Raw genomic sequence first — 26,266 nt, forward strand, 5'->3', positions numbered from 1 at the left:
TATTTTGCCCCCGGTGATGCGTTGTGCAGACCTCACTACCCTCTGGAGAGCCTTACAGTTGTGGGCGGAGCAGTTGCCGTACCAGGCGGTGAGACAGCCCGACAGGATGCTCTCGATTGTGCATCTGTAGAAGTTTGTGAGTGCTTTTGGTGACAAGCCAAATTTCTTCAACCTCCTGAGGTTGAAGAGGAGCTGTTGTGCCTTTTTCACCACACAGTCTGTGTGGGTGGACCATTTCAGTTTGTCTGTGATGTGTACGCCGAGGAACTTAAAACGTATTACCCCCTCCACTACTGTCCCGTCGATGTGGATAGGGGGGTGCTCCCTCTGCTGTTTCCTGAAGTCCACAATCATCTCCTTTGTTTTGTTGACGTTGAGTGTGAGGTTATTTTCCTGACACCACACTCCGAGGGCCCTCACCTCCTCCCTGTACGTTGTCTCGTCGTTGTTGGTAATCAAGCCTATCACTGTAGTGTCGTCTGCAAACTTGATGATTGAGTTGGAGGCGTGCATGGCCACGCAGTCGTGGGTGAACAGGGAGTACAGGAGAGGACTCAGAATGCACCCTTGTGGGGGGGCCCAGTGTTGAGGATCAGCGGGGTGGAGATGTTGTTACCTACCCTCACCACCTGGGGCGGCCCGTCAGGAAGTCCAGTTGCACAGGGCGGGGTAGAGACCCAGGCTCTCGAGCTTGATGACGAGTTTGGAGGGTACTATGGTGTTAAATGCTGGGCTGTAGTTAATGAACAGCATTCTCACATAGGTATTCCTCTTGTCCAGATGGGTTAGGGCAGTGTGGTTTCAATTGCGTCGTCTGTGGACCTATTGGGGCGGTAAGCAAATTGGAGTGGGTCTAGGGTGTCAGGTAGGGTGGAGGTGATATGGTCCTTGACTAGTCTCTCAAAGCACTTCATGATGACGGAAGTGAGTGCTAGTCGTTTAGCTCAGTTACCTTAGCTTTTTTGGGAACAGGAACAATGGTGGCCCTCTTGAAGCATGTGGGAACAGCAGACTGGGATAAGGATTGATTGAATATGTCCGTAAACATACCAGCCAGCTGGTCTGCGCATGCTCTGAGGACGCGGCTGGGGATGCCGTCTGAGCCTGCAGCCTTGCGAGGGTTAACACATTTAAATGTTTTACTCACTTCTGCTGCAGTGAAGGAGAGCCCGCAGGTTTTGGTAGCAGGGCCATGTCAGTGGCACTGTATTGTCCTCAAAGCGAGCAAAAAAGTTATTTAGTCTGTCTGGGAGCAAGACATCCTGGTCTGCGACGGGGCTGGTTTTCATCCTGCTGGAAAGTCCCTTTTAATTCTTATCATATGAAGAGAAATAATTAAGAGAAATTATAGATAAAAACGTATTGGTGGTCATCGGGCATCGGACATAAACATTACACAAGAAGTTTGAAATCGCAAATTCAACAATGAGTGGTTTGGAAGGAATCAGTGGCTAACTGCAACCATTGCAAAGCTATCACTAGCCTGTTATGAAGTTCCATTCATTCGCACCAAACGTAGATATAAACATAAGCATTCACTGTGAAAGTTAATAGACTACATAAACCCTTCATATATAGGCTATGCGCAGCACTTCGTTCAATTTATCGAATCAGTTATTGTTTCATACGCAAACCGGAAGCAACACCTGTCAAACGCAGACATTTATCTCAAAACACAGGGATGTCGATTCGCACGGAACCAGTATTAGAGGACTTTGGAGTTTGCCAAAAAACAGTAGGCTATTCTGTCTGGAATTGTTACTCTCCTGCCATGTCAAAATTACTGACATGGCAGATTCAGTCTGGACTAAAATGACAGATCCTCCCCCAGTAAAACTAATCCCGTCCCAGATTAATCCGGGATTAGTTTTGCTGGGGGAGGTCGGGTAATGTTATTATGTGCGCGGGAACAAAACACAAGATCTGTAAATTTAGTCCCCTACGAATCTGCCATTATTTTGACATGGCACGAGAGTTACAATATCAGACATAATAACCTACTCTTTGCAAACTCCACAATCCTCTGATAATACTCGTCTCGTGCGAATCGACATCCCTTGTGTTTTGAGATAAATGTCTGCGTTTGACAGGTGTTATTCGCGGTTTGAGCAAGAAACAATAACTGATTCGATAAATTAAACAAAGTGCTGCTCGTAGCCTTTTAAATGAAGGGCCTACATATATCAACTTTCACAGTGAATGCTTTTGTTTACGTTTTAGGCGAATGAATTGAAGATCCCCAAATGCATCGTATTTGGGGGGGTCATTTAGGACGTCATCTACTGCGGATCGCTCAAATATCCTAATGATTATGATCACACTTCCTCAATTCAAATATTATGGCGACACTATACCAAAGATAGTTTGTTATGGTTTAGAAATTTGGGAAGCAAGCTCGAGTTATCAGTGTACCCTGCTATTGCCCGGACTTGTTGAAATATTTTCACGCCAAGAAAAAAAAACTCCAGGCTTCCGTTATAACTGTCAATTTATAAAAAACATTTTTTTTTTTTAAAGCAAGAAATACAGGGGGCAGTTTGGAAAAAACGAATCCCGTCCGAATCGTCCTCTGGGATAACGGACATTATGGGGTCATACCTACATAACCAACGTTCTCTAGTAATATTAGTACGGCGCGAATAGGGCTTTATTAAACCGCAATTTTGCACCAAACAGATTCTTAAAACTTGAAAACCCCGCCTACTTGACAACCACCATCTGTTTACGAAAAGTCACGGGTACAACGTGGACCAGAGAATGATAAGGAGACATTTTACGGGGGTTTGGAACAGTAGCCTACAAGGGCTTAATTTCAGATAGTATCGTATATGTTTCGGATACATTTGCAAACTAAAGGGATATGAAGGATATGAGACAATTGGTTCGACGTCCTTTTAAGGGTTAAATGTGTTTTCTTCCCTAACTGAAGTGGTTTTCGGAGATTAGTTGTTGCCGTTGGAACGCGCTTTGCACTGGGCACATTTCATTCTCGCTCTTTCAAACAGTACATGGAAACAATGGCGAGGCGCAAAAAGGCACATCGGGTTGGAATTTAACTGCGCGTAGCCATAACGCAGGTTGAAAACGGGCTTCGATAAAACAGAGTTCGGGGGGGGGGGGGGTCAACCAGAGTCGGAGCGAGATGGAAAGCCCGACTGAGAACCCAACCAGGGCTGCGGAGTATCTGAAGGAGCTTAATAACATTATCGAGACCCAACAGGAGTTACTGGAGATGCACAAGACTAGGATAGAGGAGCTGGAGCTGCAAGTGTCCGAATTGTGTTCGGAAAACGCCTGCTTGAAAGACCAGTACCAGCGGCACCTGGCTACATGTAGGCTGCTGCAACAGGGCAACAGCCACGCAACGTTAGGTGCTATAAAGGAAAACATCACCCAAGAAAAGTAAGAATTTATTGCACTCACTGCACTATTGAAAAACCTTTGATGTCGCAATTAATGTCCCATATTTTACTAAATCCTTGGCAGAAATCTGCTCTTTAAACCCCAGATTAACGCACACCAACTAACGTACACGTTTGTATAATGTTATAGATTAAAAAAGTCTCTATAGACTTATAGCTAAATATTGCATCGAAAGTTATTTTCTAAGAGATCAAATTGGACACGCATTCTATTTCAGCCAAGCCAGTAGGCTTGAAACGCCACAATATAACGGAACGATAATAGGCCCTACATAGGTAAGTGGCAATGCCCCCAACATGTTGATACCTCTACCCAAGGTATAACTAAATACAACCATGTTTCTCCATATCTCTAAGTTCTCCCATATGTGAAATGGATGGTTGTGTAAAAATATTTTACTGCAAAAGTTGTTAAATTGATAGCTATTGAGACACCCACTTAACTAAAACAGTGCAAAATAATACCTGGCTGGAGGGGAGGGGGCAACAACCTCATGAAACCCATTTAAAAATAATGTTTTTATTTAACCTTTATTTAATTAACCAGGTAGGCTGGTTGAGAACAAGTTCTCATTTACAACTGCGACCTGGCCAAGATTAAGCACAGCAGATTGACGCATACAACAACACAGAGTTACACATGGAATAAACAAACATACAGCAGAAAAAAGTATTTATGCAAATGAGGTAAGATAAGGGAGGTAAGCAGTAAATAGGCCATGGTGGCAAAGTAATTACAATATAGCAATTAAACACTGGAATTGTAGATGACTGTGCAAGTAGAGATACTGGGGTGCAAAGGAGCAAGATAAATAAATACAGTATGGGGATGAAGTAGTTGGATGGGCTGTTTACAGATGGGCTATGTACAGGTGCAGTGATTTGTTAGCTGCTCTGACAGCTGGTGCTTAAAGCTAGTGAGGGAGATGTGAGTCTCCAGCTTCAGTGATTTTTTTGCAGTTCGTTCCAGTCACTGGCAGCAGAGAACTGGAAGGAAAGGCGGCCAAAGTAGGAATTGGCTTTGGGGGTGACCAGTGAGATATACCTGCTGGAGCGCGTGCTACGGGTGGGTGCTGCTATGGTGACCAGTGAGCTGAGATAAGGTGGGGCTTTACCTAGCAGAGACTTGTAGATGACCTGGAGCCAGTGTGTTTGGTGACGGGTATGAAGCGAGGGCCAGCCAACGAGATGTCGCAGTGGTGGGTAGTATATGGGGCTTTGGTGACAAAACGGATGACACTGTGATAGACTGCATACAATTTGTTGAGTATTATGTTGGAGGCTATTTTATAAATTACATTCGAGGATCGGTCGAGGATCGGTAGGATGGTCAGTTTTACGAGGGTATGTTTGGCAGCATGAGTGAAGGATGCTTTGTTGTGAAATAGGAAGCCGATTCTAGATTTAATTTTGGATTGGAGATGCTTAATGTGAGTCTGGAAGGAGAGTTTACAGTCTAACCAGACACCTAGGTATTTGTAGTTGTCCTCATATTCTATTGACTCCAATGCTTCCCACAGTTGTTTAAGTTGGCTGGTTGTCCTTTAGGTGGTGGACCATTCTTGATAAACACAGGAAACTCTAGAGAGTGAACAACCCAGCATCGTTGCAGTTCTTGACACAAACCGGTGAGCCTGGCACCTATTACCATACCCCGTTCAAAGGCACTCACGGCTCGGACGTACTAGGTGGGCTGAGTAGTTGAAGCACAGGGACATGCCTAACAAGTATGGGGGCAGTGAAGCAAACCTCGCTATATGTGCCACATTACAATTCCCAGCAAGCGGATTAACCCTATAGCCACTATGTGTAGATTTGTTTCTTTCACACCAGGGACCCGAGTTGTATTCCCTGACCCACTGTTTGCTACAATACCAAAAGGCTGAAATATCTTGGTGAGGTTGCTACGTGTTGTAAAGTATTAGTATTATTACAAGCAGTGCAACTTGTATTTTGAAGCAGTGACAATGTCATTTGAATAATGGTGTAAAAACCCTGTTATTTGAATGTTTCATTCCATTTGGATCAGTTGTATGTCTACTCTTGACCGATTTATAAGGTCTTGAAAGGCACTGGACAGTCTGGCTGTATTTTTACTTCTGATGCTCTGTTTGTTGCCAATCATCATTTTCCCAAGTCATCCTATATAGTCTAGCCACATAGGCCTATGCTCCCGGCAGGCCCAGTTATTTAGGAAAGCTTAACACGCGTTTTGCCTCCTATTCCGATCCGAGTCACTATTTATGACCTAGAACCTAATGCTTCAATATAGCCTAAATATTTGTCAATTAACTTTTAAAATGTATTACCTTTTTATGTGTGGCATGAACATAACCAGTCACAAATAATCCGATTAGGCTACCTCAAAAGTCTCTCTTGTAGGCTACCTGCGCACATTCATCCATTCTACTCGAATATTATTCCAGCATCCAAACTGTGCCCCGGCCATTTGATGAATGGAAAGAGACGTCCGTTACAAAACCACCAAAAAGTTTAATGACATTCGTAGATTGTCAAGCCAGGCATTTGATACTGAGTAGGGATGGATGTGTTTTCTGTTTGTGGAGATGGAGTATGTCAATTGTATTGAGGTGTTGAAAACGCAAACTATGATGAAAAGTGCTCGATGTCAGTAATTGGTATGCAGTTATGCGTTGCTTATTGGTTGCATGGTGCTTTGGCACAGAAACCTGTTGGTGGAAAATTGTTGCATATATTTTATATAATTATAAATATACCGTCAAAAGGTTTCAAATCTGATTTCCCCCTAGCTGTTTATTGTCTGCAGCCGGCTCTGATCAAATCAAAAAGAATTGGTCACGTACAGACTGTGCCACAAAACCATGCTGAAGTGGTCAAGTTGATATCCATGTTTATAACCACATGATTACTACAGTTATTGTTATATGTGGTTGTAATTGTTATTTTTTAGTTCATTTTATGAGAGGGGAGGGTGTGCACTTTTTTTTACAGTACAAGGGGATGGTCATGTGAAACTGTCCATAATAGAACTGTCCATCAATAGGCTACCTACCGCGTTCTCCCTGTGGGCCTGAGCTGTTGGGCACATTAAATGGAAGCTTTATGCACAGTTTGATCTCATAGAAGTGTTGCCATACAGAGCTTGGAATATGACCTTATTTGGAAACGTTTGAGGCACTGCATTTCATTCAAGCACCTGGAAGTTATTGTGTGGAACAATCTGTTTTTAATGGGGTTTCAAACATTTCATATGAAGGAAATGCCCTTGAAATCATTCTTGGCAAATGTTTTATTTATTCCTTTGTTCCTGATTTGATGGGCTTTGTTTTCATGACATCTGGTTTGTGGTAACCATGTTTACAAAGTAGTGGGCTATTATGTAATCTAATTGTGTAAATCAAGTTTATCTTGCATCCGGTTGGCCTGGCATTAGACTCAAAAATAGATTTGCAGTATGACTGTCTGAGGGTCATATTATTTGTTTTGTCATCAATACAAAAAACTGCCATGGCTTTCCCATGGTTTCATCATCATCTCAGCCTCTCTCTGTCCTGGTCACTCATCCCAGAGACCAGACTGAGACTCCAGGCTGTCAGGTTCACTAGTGTCATGGAGTCTGTTTGCTCCCTGTTTGGTAACCTCAGTTGGCTGAGGACTCTCCCATGCCAGGCTAGCTTAGCCTCGGTGTGCTAGTCTTTTAAGTGGATTTTGTGTGTTGGGCAGGGACATAAATCCAGGATATTTATGGGATGCGGTACAAGCTCTGGGATAGATCAATTATGCAATTACTTCCATACGTTTCATTTTTATGTAGGAGGGCAGTCTGGGTGGCTCTTGTCTGGGAGTGATAGGAGGTTTAGCCACCGAGGGTGGGACAGGTTAGGGTAATGGAGCATATATCACAGACCGAGTGATACACACGCTGTCAGGATTACCCTCCTCGACTTAAAAGTCCATTAAAAAAAAAAATGTCACATGCGCTGAATGTAACAGGTGTAGAACTTACAGTGAAATGCTTACTTATAAAAGCCCTTAACCAACAATGCCGTTTTAGAAAATATTTACTAAATTAACTAAAGTAGAAAAATAAGAGTAACAACAGTGAGGCTATATACAGGGGGTACCGAGTTAGTGTGTGAGTACAGGTTAGTCAATGTAATTGAGGTAATATGTACACTACCGGTCAAAAGTTTGGAAACACCTACTCATTCAAGGGTTTTCTTTATTTTTTACATTTTTCTACATTGTAGAATAATAACGAAGACATCAAAACTATGAAATTACATATGTGGAATCATGTAGTAACCATCACCAAATTCACTGAGAACACATTATATAGGATGAAGAAATAATACTCTGAGTCGCAGTTCCATACTACTTGTCAGACATAGAGAACTGGTACTGTGTACTTGTTGGGTTGGGATTGGTGTGGGGTGTTGGGGCTCTGTGGGTGCCTTTTACCATTTTGTTGGATGCTTCATGTCTGACTCATTGTTAGAAAAATGTTTTATCCAAATTGGATGTTGGATACTATATTTATTGAATATTGTATGACTCCTATTAATTAAAATGTCCTATTCTGGTCCAATCAATTAACTTAATTTCTCTGAGATTAAATTATAAAAAATAATGTTGCAGGAATGCTTATCTGTTTCTAACTACCAAAACGATTTCAGAACAATCTGAGATGGTGGGTGTCATGGCTTTCTGAAATAACATGGGACACAGCTATCAATTGACCTATCAACAATCACACATATTAGCAAATTTATTTCATTTCAAACTTCACAATTCTATAGTTGGGCCCTATAGGTTATTTATCATAATGAACGACATTTGCAAAATGTCCACAATAAGTGGTCGGCGTCAACAAGGTTTGGTTTATCGTGCCGGCTCTAGTTTATATATACTGAGTGTACAAAACATTAAGAACACCTTCCTAATATTGAGTTTTGTCCATGTCTCAAGGCTTACAACTCCTTTAACTTGTCTCCTCCCCTTCGTCTACACTGATTTGAAGTGGATTTAATAAATTACATCAATAAGGGAACATAGCTTTTACCTTGTCAGTCCATGTCATGGAAAGAGCAGGTGTTCATAATATGTTGTACACTGTGTACATCATTGGTTGGGTGATAGCCAATGATGTATATAAACCCTGGATGACTGACGTCTTGAATCATCGCACAGCCATTTTGCTGCTACTCCTCCGTTGAATATAATATGTATTCATTATTTATTAATGTCTATCGTTTATTTATTTTTTTACATTTACCTCTCTTCCTCCCCAATTTTGTGATATCCAATTGGTAGTTACAGTCGATTGCTGCAACTCCCATACGGACTCGGGAGAGGCGAAGGTCGAGAGCCATGCGTCCTTCAAAACACGACCCTGCCAAGCCACACTGCTTCTTGACACACTGCTCACTTAACCTGGAAGCCAGATGCACCAATGTGTCGGAGGAAACACCGTACAGCTGGCGAGCGAAGTCAGTTTGCAGGAGCCCGGCAAGCCACAAGGAGTCGCTAGCGCGTGGTGGGACAAGGACATCCCAGCTGGCCAAACCCTCCCCTAACCTGGACGACGCTGGGCCAATTGTGCTCATGGGTCTCCCGGACACGGCCGGCTGTGACACAGCCTGGGATCAAACCCGGGGCTGTAGTGATGCCTCAAGCACTGCGATGTGCCTTAGACTGTGCCTTAGACCGCTGCGCCACTGTTTTTGACAAGTACATTCTATTACAGACACCTTAATAATACTTGTAAATTATATTATGTGAACTGAACGTAATTTAAAATTTAAATAAAACCTTTTCCTTAAAGTATATATTTTTAGAAAGTATTAGTGATACTGTCCCCACTTCAACAAAAAAATGCACATAATTTTGTCCTGTAGAATTCCATTAATTCCTGTGGAGGACTGCTGCTTCTGGGAGGTACCAATATGGCATCTGGTAGCTTTTAAAGCCTCTAATTGGACAATACATTGCATCAGCCTTCCAGGGTTTACATTATTGGTGTTAGCACTGAGAGATAGTACTGGAGGCCTAGGCTATGTGATGCCTGTTACTAAGCAGTCTGTGCTCTTCCTCTATGATCCTGATGAAATATGACAGAGATTATGAAGGTAAAGTGGGTTTTATACAGGTTCCAGAGTGGTGTGGTGAATTATTTTTTATCTGGGCACGTAGTTTTTCCTGACCTGGTAACCTAAACAGGTAAAACTCTGAGTTTTATACCATATGACTTGATTTATCTGTTGTAAAGAGGTTTAATATGGGCTAGGATGAGACCAGAGTTCTAGTCAGGTCACATGTCTTTAAAAAACTCCCCCTTGGGGAAGATGAAAATCCTGTCAAAATGCAGCAACCTTGTACCTGTTAATATTAATTATATTTTAAAAGACTCTGTGGGTTTCTTGTACACAGACCCAGAGAAAGCAACATGACTGGACAATAAAACTCACATGGCTGAGCTTGCTTTATGCAGGTTTCCATCGTTTAGTCCTGCCACTGTAGGCCAAATAAAAAATGTACTCAGTCTGTCAGCTATTGTGTTTTAATGAATAATTCAAGTTAATAATTTTGTATTGAAAAAGTTTAGGTTGCCTAGTCAGCCCAGGTTTGAATATAAAACAAATGTTATCCCATTAACATTTTGGGCTATAAATGCACAGCATTACCACTTTGTTTACCCTGGCTAGAGGGACAGGGCATATAGTACGCTAGACTTGAAACAGAATCCAAAGGAGATTTCCTATGTTCAACGTAAGGCCAGATTTTGGTTCAGGCTAGTAACCCTACAGTTGCTCAGACTGAAATAATACTCTTGTGTCGATTATATTTTATTAAACTAAATCAAAAGTGGTGTAGTGCTGCCACACCTGATTGAAAAGTTCTGTGGCAAATGCCGCCTTGCCACACGTTTTCCGCCGTTCCTGGTTGTCTTGCTGGTTACTGAATCCTAAATGGCATATAAATGTGGAGGGCAATTTGAAATTGTGCTGTCTCCTTATAAATAGCAGGACTGCCTGAGATCTGTAAAGGTCATTTCAGCTGAAGAAAATGTAATTAAAGTGGTGTGTGTACATGACACTTAAACTGATCATTATCTAAATGATTATCTAGAGATTGGCAGAAAAATCTAATCAAATCTTATTTGTCACATACACATGGTTAGCAGATGTTAATGCGAGTGTAGTGAAATGCTTGTGCTTCTAGTTCCGACAATGCAGTAATAACCAACGAGTAATCTAACCTAACAATTCCACAACTACTACCTTATACACACAAGTGTAAAGGGATAAATAATATGTACATAAAGCTATATGAATGAGTGATGGTACAGAACGGCATAGGCAAGATGCAGTAGATGGTATCGAGTACAGTATATACATATGAGATGAGTAATGTAGGGTATGTAAACATATTAAGTGGCATTGTTTAAAGTGGCTAGTGATACATGTATTACATCAATTTCCATCAATTTCCATTATTAAAGTGGCAGGAGATGAGTCAGTATGTTGGCAGCAGTCACTCAATGTTAGTGGTGGCTGTTTAACAGTCGGATGGCCTTAAGATAAAGCTGTTTTTCAGTCTCTCGGTCCTTGCTTTGATGCACCTGTACTGACCTCGCCTTCTGGATGATAGCGGGGTGAACAGGCAGTGGCTCGGGTGGTTGTTGTCCTTGATGATCTTTATGGCCTTCCTGTGACATCGGGTGGTGTAGGTGTCCTGGAGGGCAGGTAGTTTGCCCCCGGTGTTGTGCAGACCTACCCTCTGGAGAGCCTTACGATTGTGGGTGGAACAGTTGCCATACCAGGCGGTGATACAGCCCGACAGGATGCTCTCGGTTGTGCATCTGTAGAAGTTTGTGAGTGCTTTTGGTGACAAGCCAAATGTCTTCAGCCTCCTGAGGTTGAAGAGGCGCAGCAGCGCCTCCTTCACAACGCTGTCTGTGTGGGTGGACCAATTCAGTTTGTCTGATGTGTACGCCGAGGAACTTAAAACTTACTACCCTCTCCACTACTGTCCCGTCGATGTGGATAGGGGGGTGCTCCCTCTGCTGTTTCCTGAAGTCCACGATCAACTCCTTTTTGTTTTGTTGACGTTGAGTGTGAGGTTAACTTGATGATGAGTTTGGAGGGTACTATGGTGTTATGCTCAGCTGTAGTCGATGAACAGCATTCTCACATAGGTATTCCTCTTGTCCAGATGGGTTAGGGCAGTGTGGTTGCGATTGCGTCGTCTGTGGACCTATTGGGGCGGTAAGCAAATTGGAGTGGGTCTAGGGTGTCAGGTAGGGTGGAGGTGATATGGTCCTTGACTAGTCTCTCAAAGCACTTCATGATGACGGAATTGAGTGCTACGGGGAGGTTGTCGTTTAGCTCAGTTACCTTAGCTTTCTTGGGAACAGGAACAATGGTGGCCCTCTTGAAGCAAGAATGCTGCCATCAATCCACGGTTTCTGTTTTGGGACCATATTCTGTAATTCAGGTCTTCTCACGTGCTGCTCTTTGTCCTTATTTTTATAATGCCTATTGAATATCTTACTGCATGATGTTAAAGCAGTGTGGAAAGGATAGGCCTTCCGTCATATCATCAGACACTAGATAATCATCAGCCTTTCTTGTCATTGAGGCAGCATAGTCTTGAATGTCAAACAGAAACCTCTCTTATCTTGAGTTTCGGTATTCTCAAGGACGTAGAACTTGAAAGTTCGCCTATTTCTAGCCTACTATTTTGTCTCAAACAGCCTTAATGATTTTATTTTAGTCTTGGTGTTATTTTTATCCCCTTGGGTCTATTTATACCATGGGCAGAAAAAAGAACAGTCTTTCAGCTGCTGGATGAGACGTCACTTGTTAAACTGCCACTTATCTTGGGTTCTGCGCATGATTAGCTCTCTCTTTCCCCCACATCTCCTTTTCAAATCACAGACCAGTGGGGAGAGTCATAGGGACACCTGACAATAGGCCTTGTGTTGCCAAGTAAACACACGTCTCCCTGGATGGTTCTGCACAGTGAGGCGAGCCCCTGGGAAGCGCTGCATGTCAGGTTCTGAGAGAGGGGGAGAGGGCCACTGCACATGTATTTGAGATACTATATATCCTAAACCCCAGGTTAGGGTGATTAGGTAGGGGTTGATTTGATTTCACCGCCTAATATAGGTTTGAATTCCCAAGCTGGTTCCAGCTGGAGTAGAGCTGGATCAGGTTGAGTAAAAAGCCAATTTATGCTTGATCCCAAATGTGGTCAGAGGCTTCGTATGGAGGACGCCTCCAGAGACATGCAGAGGCCAAATCGAGCTCCGTACCGCATCACCGGTGCCTCCCAAATTTTATAACAATGCGGAGGGCTCTGTATAACTTCGATTTGACGTGATTGGTTGATGGTGGGGGGGTGAGGTCCTGTATAAACACACTCATTTCCTTGACAACTTCCTTCGCAACAGCTCTGCTCTGCTACACAAAGCGTAAGAAGTATGAATGCCCTGACTTCTGCATAGGCCGTATCACAGTAAATGCTGTATGGCCACTGTAGATAACGGATTGACCATGAAGAGCCTTTAAAGCTGGTTAAATCTCACTACAGCCTGCTATCTAGTTCTTTGTTTTACCCTACCACACACACACACATTCATACCACACACACTCAGTTCTTGGAAATAAGGGAAGATGAGGGAGCAGTTGGTTTCAGAGTCAGCCGGGAGAGGAGACAGACGGGGAGAGTGGCTCATGCTCTTCTTAATGTTTCCTAAACAGTCTGCCTTGTCAGCTCTCTGTTGTCTAAGTATTTATGCTGACCATATGCAGCTTCTATAATCAGCTCTTGTAAAGAACAGACATCCACAGTTGCATCTTTCCAAGACCATTTAAGAGTCTCTGAATGACAGACGGACAAATGTACAGTCCATTATTCAATTGTTATGTAATTGTACTTCAGGCCAGGAGGTGCAATAAGTAAATAGGAAATAAGGTTACGCGTCATCCTCATTGTTAAACAGTATAGCATGGCATAGTTTAATCCTGTCAGCTGAATGTCAAAATACAGACGGGCACAAACAGTCACTTGTACTTACAAGTGACTTAACGCTAGCTGGCCACAAACTTCACAAATCTCCAGTTGTACTAAGTAAAACATAACCTGAGCAAAAAAAAAAGTGATTTTCTGTCATTGAGCAGAATATGTATATGTAGCATGGTATTTACTCTGGCCTGGTCCAGTCTTATTGCGTGATGCATTAGAAGACTGCAGAAGGTTTAATAAGAGTGGCTCCTCTCTGATCCCAACAGGTCCTCTGGGGCCTGGGAATGAATGGGGTTTGCAAGCACTTTCATTTCTTATCTCGCCAGATACATCTGCAAACTCTCATTCAGCATTCTAGCTCATTTCCCAGCCCTGAATGGCCAACATGCTGTAAACAATATTTTTCGGATGCTGACCCAATCTTTGCAGAGATAGTTTCTCAAACCGCAAGATGTCAAAGAAGTGATCTAACCCCCCAAAAATATTTTATAAGTAAAAAAATCCAGGAAATATAAACAATTTATTCAAACCAGGTCCTTGGTTTAAAGATGTTTTTAAAGAAACCAACTGAGGCATCTGCAACAAAGCACTTGGATAATTAAGTAATGTTATGCATAAAACAGTTCGATCCCTCAGTGGGCTTTTGACTAAGTGGAACATAGCCATGGGCCTCTCTCTGGCGAAAAGCCCACTTGGGTCTGCTTCAATACTTAGTGCTATGCTTCTGTTTATTTATGTCACTACTTTTGACCAAGAATGCACTATATAGGGAAGAGTGTGTATTCGACCTATGGGTTCCCCAACTGGGTGATTAAAAAAAAATAATAATAATCCTGTGGCTTAATACAGTTGATGATCCCTGGTCTATGAGTTTGAGGCTGGGGTGGTATTAAATGGAGTGTACAGTCTTGGCCAAAAGTTGAGAATGACATCCATATTAATTTTCACAAAGTCTGCTGCATCCGTTTGTATGATGGCAATTTGCATATACTCCAGAATGTTATGAAGAGTGATCAGATGAATTGCAATTAATTGCAAAGTCCCTCTTTGCCATGCAAATTAACTGAATCCCTGCCACAAAAGGACCAGCTGACACCATGTCAGTGATTCTCATGTTAACACTGGTGTGTTTCGTTGAGGACAAGGCTGGAGATCACTCTGTCATATTGGTTGAGTTCAAATCAGACTGGAAGCTTCAAAAGGAGGGTGGTGCTTGGAATCATTGTTCTTCTTCTGTCAACCATGGTTACCTGCAAGGGCTTCACAGGTAAGGATATTGCTGCCAGTAAGACTGCACCTAAATCAACCATTTATCGGATCACCAAGAACTTCAAGGAGAACGGTTCAATTGTTGCCAAGAAGGCTTCAGGGAGCCCAAGAAAGTCCAGCAACATAGGACTGTCTCCTAAAGTTGATTCAGCTGCGGGATCGGGGGAACCACCAGTACAGAGCTTGCTCAGGAATGGCAGCACGCACAGTGAGGCGAAGACTTTTGGTGGATGGCCTGGTGTCAAGAAGGGCAGCAAGGAAGCCACTTCTCTCCAGGAAAAACATCAGGGACAGACTGCTAATTCTGCAATAGGTACAGGGATTGGACTGCTGAGGACTGGGGTAAAATAATTTTCTCTGATGAATCTCCATTCCGATTGTTTGGGGCATCTGGAAAAAAGCTTGTCCGGAGAAGACAAGGTGAGCACTACCATCAGTCCTGTGTCATGCCAACAGTAAAGCATCCTGAGACCATTCATGTGTGGGGTTGCTTCTCAGCCAAGGGAGTGGGCTCACTCACAATTTTGCCTAAGAACACAGCCATGAATAAAGAATGGTACCAACACATCCTCCGAGAGCAACTTCTCCCAACCATCCAGTAACAGTTTGGTGACGATCAATGCTTTTTCCAGCATGATGGAGCACCTTGCCATAAGGCAAAAGTAATAACTAAGTGGCTCGGGGAACTTGATATTGATATTTTGGGTCCATGGCCAGGAAACTCCCCAGACCTTAATCCCATTGAGAACGTGTGGTCAATCCTCAAGAGGCAGGTGGACAAACAAAAAACCACAAATTCTGACAAACTCCAAGCATTGATTATGCAAGAATGGGCTGCCATTAGTCAGGATGTGGCCCAGAAGTTAATTAACAGCATGCCAGGGCGGATTGAAAAAGAAGGATGAACACTGCAAATATTGACTCTTTGCATCAACTTCATGTAATTGTCAATAAAAGCCCATGAAATGCTTGTAATTATGCTTCAGTATTCCATAGTAACATCTGACAAAAATATCTAAAGACACTGAAGCAGCAAACTTTGTGGAAATTAATATTGGTTTCATTCTCAAAACTTTTGGACACGACTGTCCGTGCATTCGGAAAGTATTCAGATCCCTTGACTTTTTCCACATTTTGTTACACACAATACCCCATAATGACAAAGCAAAAACAGGTTTGTAGATACATTTCTTTGCAACAAAAAAATAATACATCAGAGGTACATCAGAGCTATCTTTTTTTGAAGGTGCATTGGTAACTGTTGAATAAGATGAGGAAAAAATTTGACATTTCTACCTTTTTTTAAAGATTTTGTGGCATAAAGAAAGTTAACACATCAGACAGGTGAGGCGATATAAATATTACTCTGAGCAAAATATGCTGTTTTTGGATTTTCAGACATTATTTCTTGAAGTTCTTAATGATGAAATGCCTATGTATGTTATGTTGTAAATGTGAACAATAATTAATGCCACCATTTCAGATGACTTTGATGTTTTTCTTGCGTTGTACCCAATGATTTATGAACACTTGCTTGATGGGTTGATATCCTCATTCTGGTTTTACAGACGTGTTTAATATGTTTTATGTACACACTTTATTAGAATATTTATGAAATGCACATTGTTATATTTGGTAACACTTATTTTCCCTCGACTCCAACCCCATTCGATGCATTGAACGGATGTAGGTGGAGCTATGTCTACATAAGGGTGCTAATTAAAAATAAATCACAAAAGCTCTGACGAAGGCCTTGAGTCCAATATGTAAAGCTTATTTTAGAGCAGTAATACTAGCAAGAGCAGTGTGCGGGTTTCTTTTTTTGTAAAAAAATGTATATGCAGTATGACATTTACATAAGTATTCAGACACTTTACTCAGTACTTTGATGCACCTTTGGTAGCGATTTCCAGCCGCGAGACTTCTTGAGTAGGATGCTGAAAGCTTGGCACACCTGTATTTGGGGAGTTTCTCCCATTTTTCTCTGCAGATCATCTCAAGCTCTGTCAGGTTGGATGGGGAGCGTCGCTGCTACAGTTATTTTCGGGTCTCTCCAGAGATGTTCAAGTCCAGGCTCTGGCTGGGCCACTCAAGGACATTCAGACACTTATCCCGAAGCCACTCCTGCGTTGTCTTGGCTGTGTGCTTAGAGTCATTGTCTTGTTGGAAGGTGAACCTTCGCCCCCAGTCTGAAATCCTGAGCGCTCAGGAGCAGGTTTTCATCAAGGATCTTTCTGTGCTCTGCTCCGTTTATCTTTTCTTTTCTAACTAGTTTCCCAGTTCCTGCCGCTGAAAAGCATCCCCACAGCATGCTGCCACCACCATGCTTCACCGTAGGGATGGGCCCAGGTTTCCTCGCGAAGTGACGATTGGTATTCAGGCCAAAAGAGTTCCATCTTGGTTTCATCAGACCAGAGAATCTTGTTTCTCATTGTCTGAGTGTCCTTTAGGTGCCTTTTGGCAAACTCCAAGTGGGCTGTCATATGCCTTTAACTGAGGAGTGGCTTCTGTCTGGTCACTCTACCATAAAGGCCTGATTGGTGAAGTGCTGCAGACATGGTTGTCCTTCTCCACAGAGGAACTCTGGAGCTCTGTCAGAGTGACCATCGGGTGCCTTTGCCTTTCCAAATCATGTCCAATCAATTTAATATACCACAGGTGGACTCCAATCAAGTTGTGGAAACCTCTCATGGATGATGGAATGGAAACCGGGTGCACTTGAGCTCAATTTCGAGGCTCATAGCAAAGATTTAAATACTTATGTAAATAAGGCATTTGGAAAAATGTCTAAAAACCTGTTTTCGGTAGAATAAGGTTATAACTTAACAAAATGTGGAAAAAGTGAAGGGGTCTGAATACTTTCCAAATGCACCGTACATGCGTCACCAACAGTATTGCTCCAGCAGGACCTTGGGGTGGCCATGTCAGGCTGCCACTTGAATGCAGCATGAAACGTAGCCTAGAGTAAACAAACATGAAAAGCATTCTTGCCTGATGAAATATTGATGGACAGTGTGACAAATCATGCCCAGCTCTAAAGCGCCTCTCATTTCAGTGGGGCAATGGAGCTCATGTGAACATCAGTCAGAGCTGATCGAAGGGCTGAGAGAGAATCGGGCCTTTCTGTTGTTGGTAGTGTACAGTAAGAACAGGCATGTTCTACCACTTTGACTTGGTTGTAATGAATTTGATATCTGTACTATTGGGACATTCAAAAAATGTTTTCTAGTTTCCACTGAAATTAAATATGTCCTCTACGGGGTAGATTGATAGGGTCTATTGCACGGTTAATAATCATGTTTTATATATAATTAATATTGCTTAATTACCCAATAAATCTGAAGGTTATGTGTTCAGATATTGGCGTTTTGAAAAGATTTGTAAATGTTGGTTAATAATTTCAATGTATGTTCAATTTCAATTGGAACATTAATATGTTATGGAAACAATGTTCAATGTTTTTTAAACATTTTATAAATTGCCCCTTACTAACTTGGCTTTGAACTAATGTGTTGATGATGGTCTTATGTAATCTTATTCTGGGACACACACTGTGTGTACAATGAGGACGTATTAAGGGATCCACTAAGCAGGGTGTCTGCAGACTAAGCAATCTTTAGATCATCTGAACGGGCCAGCCAAGTAAACAACCCACTTAAGTGTTTATCCAGGTGAAAAACGGGTCAGGAGAATTTGCACAGTGCATTCACATTTTGAAATGGCCTTCTTTAGGCTGTTCATTTTGGCCAAAAGCTTTTCCAGATAGAACTCTAAACAGTCAGTTTTCATATAGCACTTTATATCCCCATCTTTACTGTAATTAGTTACCAAACTATCTGAGTCGCAGCCCTCTCTGAGGGAACTACTGCAGGCTGCAGATTGTCCTAACAGTGTTAGCATGTGTTTTGGGACCCCTCTGTAGGAAATTAAAGCATGATATAGCAAGCTGCTTCCTGTGGCTGCTGGTGTATAGTCATTCACCCGGCAATTCTGCTGAACAATCAGTGTGCCAGGCCAAATTTACGAGCGCCTGAACTCCCTTTCTCTGGCGAAAACCCTTAATGAAATCCCCCTTCTAGATTAATGTCTACGCAGGGATGATTTGCATTCAGACCCACTTATAAATCTCTGGCAATGGCCAGACAATTTGCTTCTGGGGCTCACACACACACACAGATTCCCCCAGAGCAGCCTTCATCCTTTAATGAAGTGCAGTTCTCCAAACACTCTGAGAATCACGCCCCAACATCTCTCAGTGGCCCGAGTCGTGCTGCTGGAGGGAAGCCAGGCTGTGCTGACCTCTGCTCGCTCCAATCAGGGCTATTAATATGGACTTAAGGTTTGGTTTGTGTCCTGTGATGTAGCCAGGGCCCGCCCCCATGAGGATGGCTAATGATGGCTTTAATGAGAGCTCTTAGCTGTATCTGGTGGTTCTGGTAAAGGCCACTTCAAGGGGAGTGGGACGGTGGTGGGAGGGAGCACACACACTATCGTGGGGCCTGAGTCTAGTCTAGCCAAGAGCTTCCCTTTTAATTTGATTTCCAACAGAGAGGGGTGCTGGAAATGGCCTCTTCTTCATTCCTTGTGTCATTTGATAACGCTCTTTTTAAATACGTTGCAGGCTTAGATGTGCGGTGTATCATCTGACTTCATTTCAGGCATCTATTTCAAAGATCATTGATCTTATGATTTGAATCTCTCGTAGATAGACTTGTCTGGTGGTCACAATGGAAACAGGTCTGAGGAGCAGGCCTTTAGACCTCCTCCTTCCTCATATGTATTCTGGCTGCGTCCTGTGTGGAGATTAAATGCTTCTCCTGCCTCCCTCCATTCTCTTCCCACTGGGCACAGACATCAGTTCAACTTGTAGTTTTGATTTATACTGAACAAAAAATACAAATACAACATGTAAAGTGTTGGTTTCATGAGCTGAAATAAAAGATCGCAGAAATGTTCCATAGCAACAAAAAGCTAATTTCTCTCAAATGTTTTGCACACATTTTGTTTTCGCCCCTGTTAGTCAGCAGTTTCTCCTTTGCCTGGATAATCCATCAACCTGACAGGTATGGCATATCAAGAAGCTGACTAAACAGCATGATCATTACACAGGTGCACCTTGTGCTGGGGACAATAAAAGCCCACTCTAAAATGTGTAGTTTTGTCACACAACACAATGCTACAGATGTCTCAAGTTTTGAGCAATCTTGCAATTGGCATGCTGACTGCAGGAATGTCCACCAAAGATGTTGCCAGAGAATTTAATGTTAATGTCTCTGCCATAAGCTGCCTCCAACATTGTTTTAGAGAAATTGGCAGTACGTCCAACTGCCGGTAACCGCAGAGCATGTGTAACCACGCCAGACGCCGGACCTCCACATCTGGCTTCTTCACCTGCGGGATCGTCTGAGACAAGTCACGCAGACAGCTAATGAAACTGGGGATTATTTATCTGTGTTAAACGCCTCTTCCCAGTCATGTGAAATCTATAGAATAGGACCTAATGAATTTATTTCAATTGACTTATTTCCTTATATGAACTGTAAAGTCAGTAAAATGTTTGACATTTTTGCATGTTGCTTTTATGCATTTGTTCAGTATACATTTGGTTGAGTTTTCAACTAGCGTGAATTCAACATGAACTCCAACCAAAAATGTCACCCTGTCATTGGATTTAGGTTAAATGTTGGGTGAAAAACGTTGATTCAACGTGATTACATTACATGTTTTTGTCGAAATGACGTGGAAACAACATTGATTCAACCAGTTTTTGCCCAGTGGGCGCTGACTGACAGGTACCTTTTCATAATATGATGAGCTTGATTCTCATTATGGAGCGTTTAATAAAGCAGAATTTAATTCGACTCTGATGGGGATTTGTTCCCTCTCATATCTCTGCTCAAGTATTGGCAGAATGGTGATTCTCAAACTTCCACCATGAGAAAGCATTTTGCTCCATTGCTCGGGGTCACGATAGAATGAGAATCACCCCATTACCAGATATATAGTTTTTATTACGTTCTGATTGAAAATGTGTTTCTTTCACAACAACTAGCTAACAATAAGAAAGACATGGGGGGGGGGGGGGGGGACAAGGAATCTCATATGTCCTCACTCTACCACTCAGAGGTCCCTTGGCATAGCGTACGACAGAGTTCTACTATCAACTTCTCCATCAGTCCAAGGTTGTCGACAAATATACAAATGCTCCTGAAACTTTACCAGTAGCCATCTGTATCATGATACAACATGGTTACTTTTTGGAGCACTTGCACTATGTTAGTTTTGTGCATTATGCAGAATAGTTCAACTAACTGCATCCACTTGGTTTGAAATTCTGCAGTTGACAAATAGGTTTCCATAAAATGCTGTGATCCAGTGTCTGGCAGAGATTATGCATCATCCGAATGTTATTTTTTAGCTCCATTTGTCTTTCCTTTCCTCCCAATCTATCCCATTGAGCCTCTCCCAACTGATGCAACTGATTACTACTTTTTATGTAATACTTGTAGAAGGTTGGCTGTTAACTTTTGCCACTCTTGTTGTTGCCAAGTGTGAATGTGATGTTTGTGGGTCTTGGCTGTGTCGGTGAAGCCTGAGTAAACAGCTAAATATAGCCCCAGGAACCAGCCGCTATACAGCCTTGGTCATCAGAAGATGTCAGAGGAGGTCTCAAAGAACACTAGAAGGTGTCTGGGATCCTGACAAGCGCTGGCACAATTACCGTGTAACCGACGATTATGGACTGTCGTACAAAAAGAACCTTCATAACCGTTAAAAAAAAATACAAATAATCCGGACGGCCGGGGAATTTATGAGGTTCATTCCGTTTCTGCCCTATTATGGACTCTACAACGTGAGGAAACGTTGTTGCATAGGCAACGCCCCCCTCCCTGCAGAAGCAGCCCATGCAGTCAGGAGCAGAGGAGAGTAGAAAATGTGCAGCCGCAAAATAGTAATATAAAGAAGCTCTTTGAATGGCAGTTATTACAGTGACCACGTCATTTGACTGACCAATAAACGTAAACCGAGAATTCCGTGTCCGCCACAGCCCTAATCCTGACTAGTCAATATGTGAACCCAGATCTCTATCAATAATGTTTTTACTTTGATTTCATACTGTAAACCGAAATTATTTGCAGTTGTAGTACAAACTTAGTTTTTTTTGTCTTCAGTTTCAGGTGCAGTTTGTTGGAAACTGAAGAAAAAAAAACATCACAAAGAGATCTGTGCTTCCTCCCTGTTTGTTTTCTGTGTTTTCATGCTCCCTTTGTAGAAAGGCATTTCCATGTAAAGAGCCCCATGAGCACTAACGTGAAGTTCATAGGAGCACATCAAATGAAAGGGAAGACCATTTTTTTTTATTAAGATGTGTGTATATTGTTGGTCAATTTCTTCTACAGACGATCAGGTCTATATAATTATCAAACATACATTAGTAATGGAAAGGAAACACACTCTTTTAAATATTATAATTCTCCACTAGAAATACAATTGTAGACAGAAGTTGGTACAGAGTGCAGTATATGATAGCTCTTCCCAGGTTCTGCAAAATGTCTAAGACATCCTGTAACTCATATAGCCTCCCAGTCCTCCTTGTGTGAGTTTCCCTGGCAACAACATTTTAATAAATCTAACCTTCCCCTGACAGCAGCAACCATCTTGTCAGCAATTAAAAGCTCAGAAGTGGGTTTGACCGAAACTTGACCTTTCATCACAAGTACAGGGTCATAACAAGGTGAACGAGTCCAAGCATATTCTGACAGGTGGCTGTTTTCATCAGTCCTGCAGCAGCCTTGTGTTCTCAGAAAACCAGTCGTATTCTCATAACCTCAGATAGCCAGGTGGGGCCCAGATAGGAGGAGTATGAGCTTAGGCGGTTTCTGCTTATTGATAGTGTCTGACGGGCACAACACTCAAAACAGGTGTTAATACACACACAGAGGTCTCCTAGAAGAGGAGTTTACAGTTTATCATAACACAATTTATTAACCCTTTAAAAGGCATGAGGCCTTGGTTTAACCCCTTCAACATATAAACCATTTCCCAAATAGAAATAAACAAAGGCTTTGACTTCTGTTCAAACCGGTGTAAAGTGGGTCTTAGAAAACATCTATCAGAAAAAGTATTTAAAAGCTATTGTTTATTTTTCTAATCTGTGAACAGTCCTGGAGTGTTTTTTCTTCTTCCCCAAATGAAAGTCCCCCCCCCCCAAAAAAATATACCGACCCCATCCAGTGTCAAGAAAAGTGGATTGGCAGTATAGTCTCTCATTTGCATATTTTCGTGTCTACATTCAAATGGTAAAGGTACATTTTATTTATATATCAACTTAAATATAAATACAATGTTAGGTTGTGGTGCCTGGCCCTGTATATTATTCAGGCTATCTCTAATTATGCAATCCTAAAGTACTATGCCTTCTGCTGACCTATTTTTAACATTCCAAATTACAACAAATGTGCTATGTGCAAATGTGCTATGCTATGATTTTGATAAAGGAATATTTAGGATTTGAATGTTTATTTCTGACTCTAACATTCATAACGGTTTCTACTCTCTGAAGTAATAATGTAAATGACGGTCTTTTAAAAATTATTGTTTTTGCTTTGACAGAATACTTTTTTTTCTATTATTTTCAGTCTACCCAAAAAGCTTGTCCATTTCCTGTATCATCCATAACGCATCTTATTTGCTTTATTTCAGCATCATGCCAATATTTAGAAGTCCGCTTTCATTGTAATGAAACAGGTAGGAAGGGCGGCTCGAACCCTCAACCCAGCGTGCCTTCACAAGAGCCGATAGCCGCGCTTATAAACCCAGGGTCGCTACACAACCCCTACTTTCAAAGAGCGTGTTCTTGTGCTAGCCCATGGCACAACATCTTACAGGAACACGCTCACCAGCCAAGCACACGCACTGTCATGGACCCGAGGTCCAATCACTTCTCCCCACAAGGGGTACTATAGACACACATCAAAAGTTTAATTAATATTTTGTTTCTCCGCTGTGTGAGATTAAAGGTGTGATTTTTTTGCATGCGATTGTAACGTCTATATCGCTGGAATCGCCCCAATGTCTACCCTTTAGCCAGCGGTCTGTAAATGCCTGGTAGTGTGCTTCGCCTTGGCCTTTACTAAAGATTACTAAGGCTGTTCAAAATCCAAGCAATATATTCTGGAATGCAGTTAGAATTAAATGGGAAAATGAGTTTCTGTGTATTCAGCCATCTTTTGTAGGATAGGTGCTAGTCTTCAGTTTCTGTTGGGAGATGAGAAATCTGCTCTCTGTACAGACAGTCTACACATGCCAACCTATAAAATCACTGATGCCAACAGTCTAGGATTTGATTTTGGGAGAGAAATAGAGAACTTTATTTGACTATCTTTAGTTTTAACATTTGTTTGAAAAATGCAGAAAGGTGATCATTATGTATTCATTCTGAGTCTCAATTGTAGCTGGTAGACACCAGGCCACATTTCTACTTAGCTTGTACTGTAGCAGCTAAGTGGAGTTGAGAGGCAGATGAAACATCTTGCAGCAAGTCCGTCAATAAAGGCATGGCAGCTCGCTTGACAACTATACTGGTGACTGACAGCGCGTATCATTCCTTAAAGGTCCGCTCCACTCCACTCATGCCGTCCACCGATTGCTTAAATAACTTATTGACCGCTGTTGTGCAATCAGTGGAAATAGATGGAGAGAAATGGAATGTGGATGATTGAAGCACATCTCATCTGTGTGTGTTTTTTTGGGGGGGTGTGCATGTTTGTGATATCTGCATGTGACGTGTGACGTGTGCACTTTTGACAGTTTACACAAGCGTGCGTGTGCACATGTCTATTCAGAGCTGAACTACCAGGAGAAGGACTGGAAAGGGGTATCCAATCAGCTGCTGTGGACAGAGATGGATAATTGGCTAGCTTCATGAGAACATAACACACCAGGGGATCAGACAGACTCATAACTGCTTAGCCAGACACTTCTCTCTGTAATTAGTAGTTGACAGAAAATTTGGATTTCAGTAATGGGGTAACTAGACACCCATAACTGTGTGGTGCACTGGGTCTCCTTTGTGATGAATGGTCTTCATTTACTCAGAAGATTGAGGAAAAGCTCTGCACGGAGCAGGAGCACATGAAGAGTTTCATTCCAAAATGCTCTATATCCATTTTCAGAATGAGCTTTTATTGTTTAAAGACATGAGAGATTTGTGTTTTTTCACCATCTTATACAGTGACTTACAATTAGCTCATTCCATTCATCTTAAGATAGCTAATGAGACAGCCACATATCACAGGCAAATATACAGTATACGAACATTCTATTCCAGCTTAACAATGGATATGTAGCGTTTAGAGAAAAAAAACATTTCAATACACATCTCAAATCTATTAATAAAATCATCTGAGAACAGTGATATTTTACACAAACATGAAGGTACCCATAAGCAATCATTTCTGGGGGGGAAAAACAAATGTTTGGTACTTAGAAGTTCTAGAAAACTGGGTAAGGATAATGTTTGCTTTCAGGACACCCAATTTAAGTGAGCTGCCGTTGCCGAACAGGCGTTCATGCCATTGATCGTTTGGTGACATTGTTGTGATGTAACGCAACATCCACAAAATTTGAAAAGTTTTCTATAAAAAGTTCTGTAAATCCCACATTGTTTTTGACACGATTACATAATTTTTCATCAGAGCTTGCAGGAATTTGTTTCATACCTGTCTGTTTTTGCACCAAACAATTTGAAATGTTCAACCATTTTGATGAATCAAGATATTTGAGGGCTTACTTTTTGAACCACATCAATACTGTTTGCAAGTAGATCCATAAAAAGGCTGGTTTGATTCTCATAGTAGTGTGATGTTCATAGTGTATGGCACACATGCACATGCAGTACTTAAAATAACCATCTTCCTGGGAAATCAAATCACTTAAAAGCACCTTGGCTACTGCAATTAGTCATGCTTTCAGTATCCAGAGAGAAAGAGGAAATAGCCAAATGCATGCTTCCTCTTTCATCTCAGCTTTTCCCCTTTTTATAATGTTGGCATTATCTAAAGGTTATCTAACAAAAAGCTGCAAGGCATGTTTGGCCTTTAGGCATAACCTCAGTAAATAATTGACTGTGTGGAATAACAAATAATGCAAGCAATTACTGTAGGTCAGGTCATCCCTGAAACAAGCGAAGGAAGAAGGAATAGGTTTGGTGATCATTTCCTCTTAGCCAGATATTATTAGGGTAATTTCTATGTAAAAGGACCCATGAGCACCAACACCTGAAGTTCATAAGAGCAAATCTGGTGTCAAATGAAAGATAAGAGTCTGTATTTTTTTTTAAAGGGTGAAGCATATAAGGTATTATTTGGTCCCGAGTCGCTCAGATAGTAGAGCTTGGCGCTTGCAATGCCACGTTTGTGAGTTTGATTCCCACGGGGGACTAGTAAAGAAGAAAAAATGTGTGCACTTTCTACTGTAAGTCGCTCTGGATAAGAGCATCTACTAAATTACTAAAATGTCAAATATACATTTTTCAACCATTTCCTTTCGTAAATATTAGGAAT

General features: G+C 41.8%; 1 protein-coding gene across 2 annotated transcripts in view; it reads left to right on the forward strand.

Annotated features, from left to right (window-relative positions):
* The first annotated feature begins 3,142 nt into the window (after positions 1-3,142).
* LOC139416277 (IQ motif and SEC7 domain-containing protein 1-like) overlaps positions 3,143-26,266 on the forward strand; it is a 192,965-nt gene continuing 169,841 nt past the window's right edge. For both annotated transcript variants that reach the window (XM_071164740.1, XM_071164746.1), the window contains exon 1: positions 3,143-3,402. In XM_071164740.1, coding sequence (XP_071020841.1) covers positions 3,143-3,402 — 260 coding nt within the window. The remainder of the gene's footprint in view (positions 3,403-26,266) is intronic.

The sequence above is a fragment of the Oncorhynchus clarkii genome, chromosome 9, assembly GCF_045791955.1.
Source record: "Oncorhynchus clarkii lewisi isolate Uvic-CL-2024 chromosome 9, UVic_Ocla_1.0, whole genome shotgun sequence".
Taxonomy (NCBI): domain Eukaryota; kingdom Metazoa; phylum Chordata; class Actinopteri; order Salmoniformes; family Salmonidae; genus Oncorhynchus; species Oncorhynchus clarkii.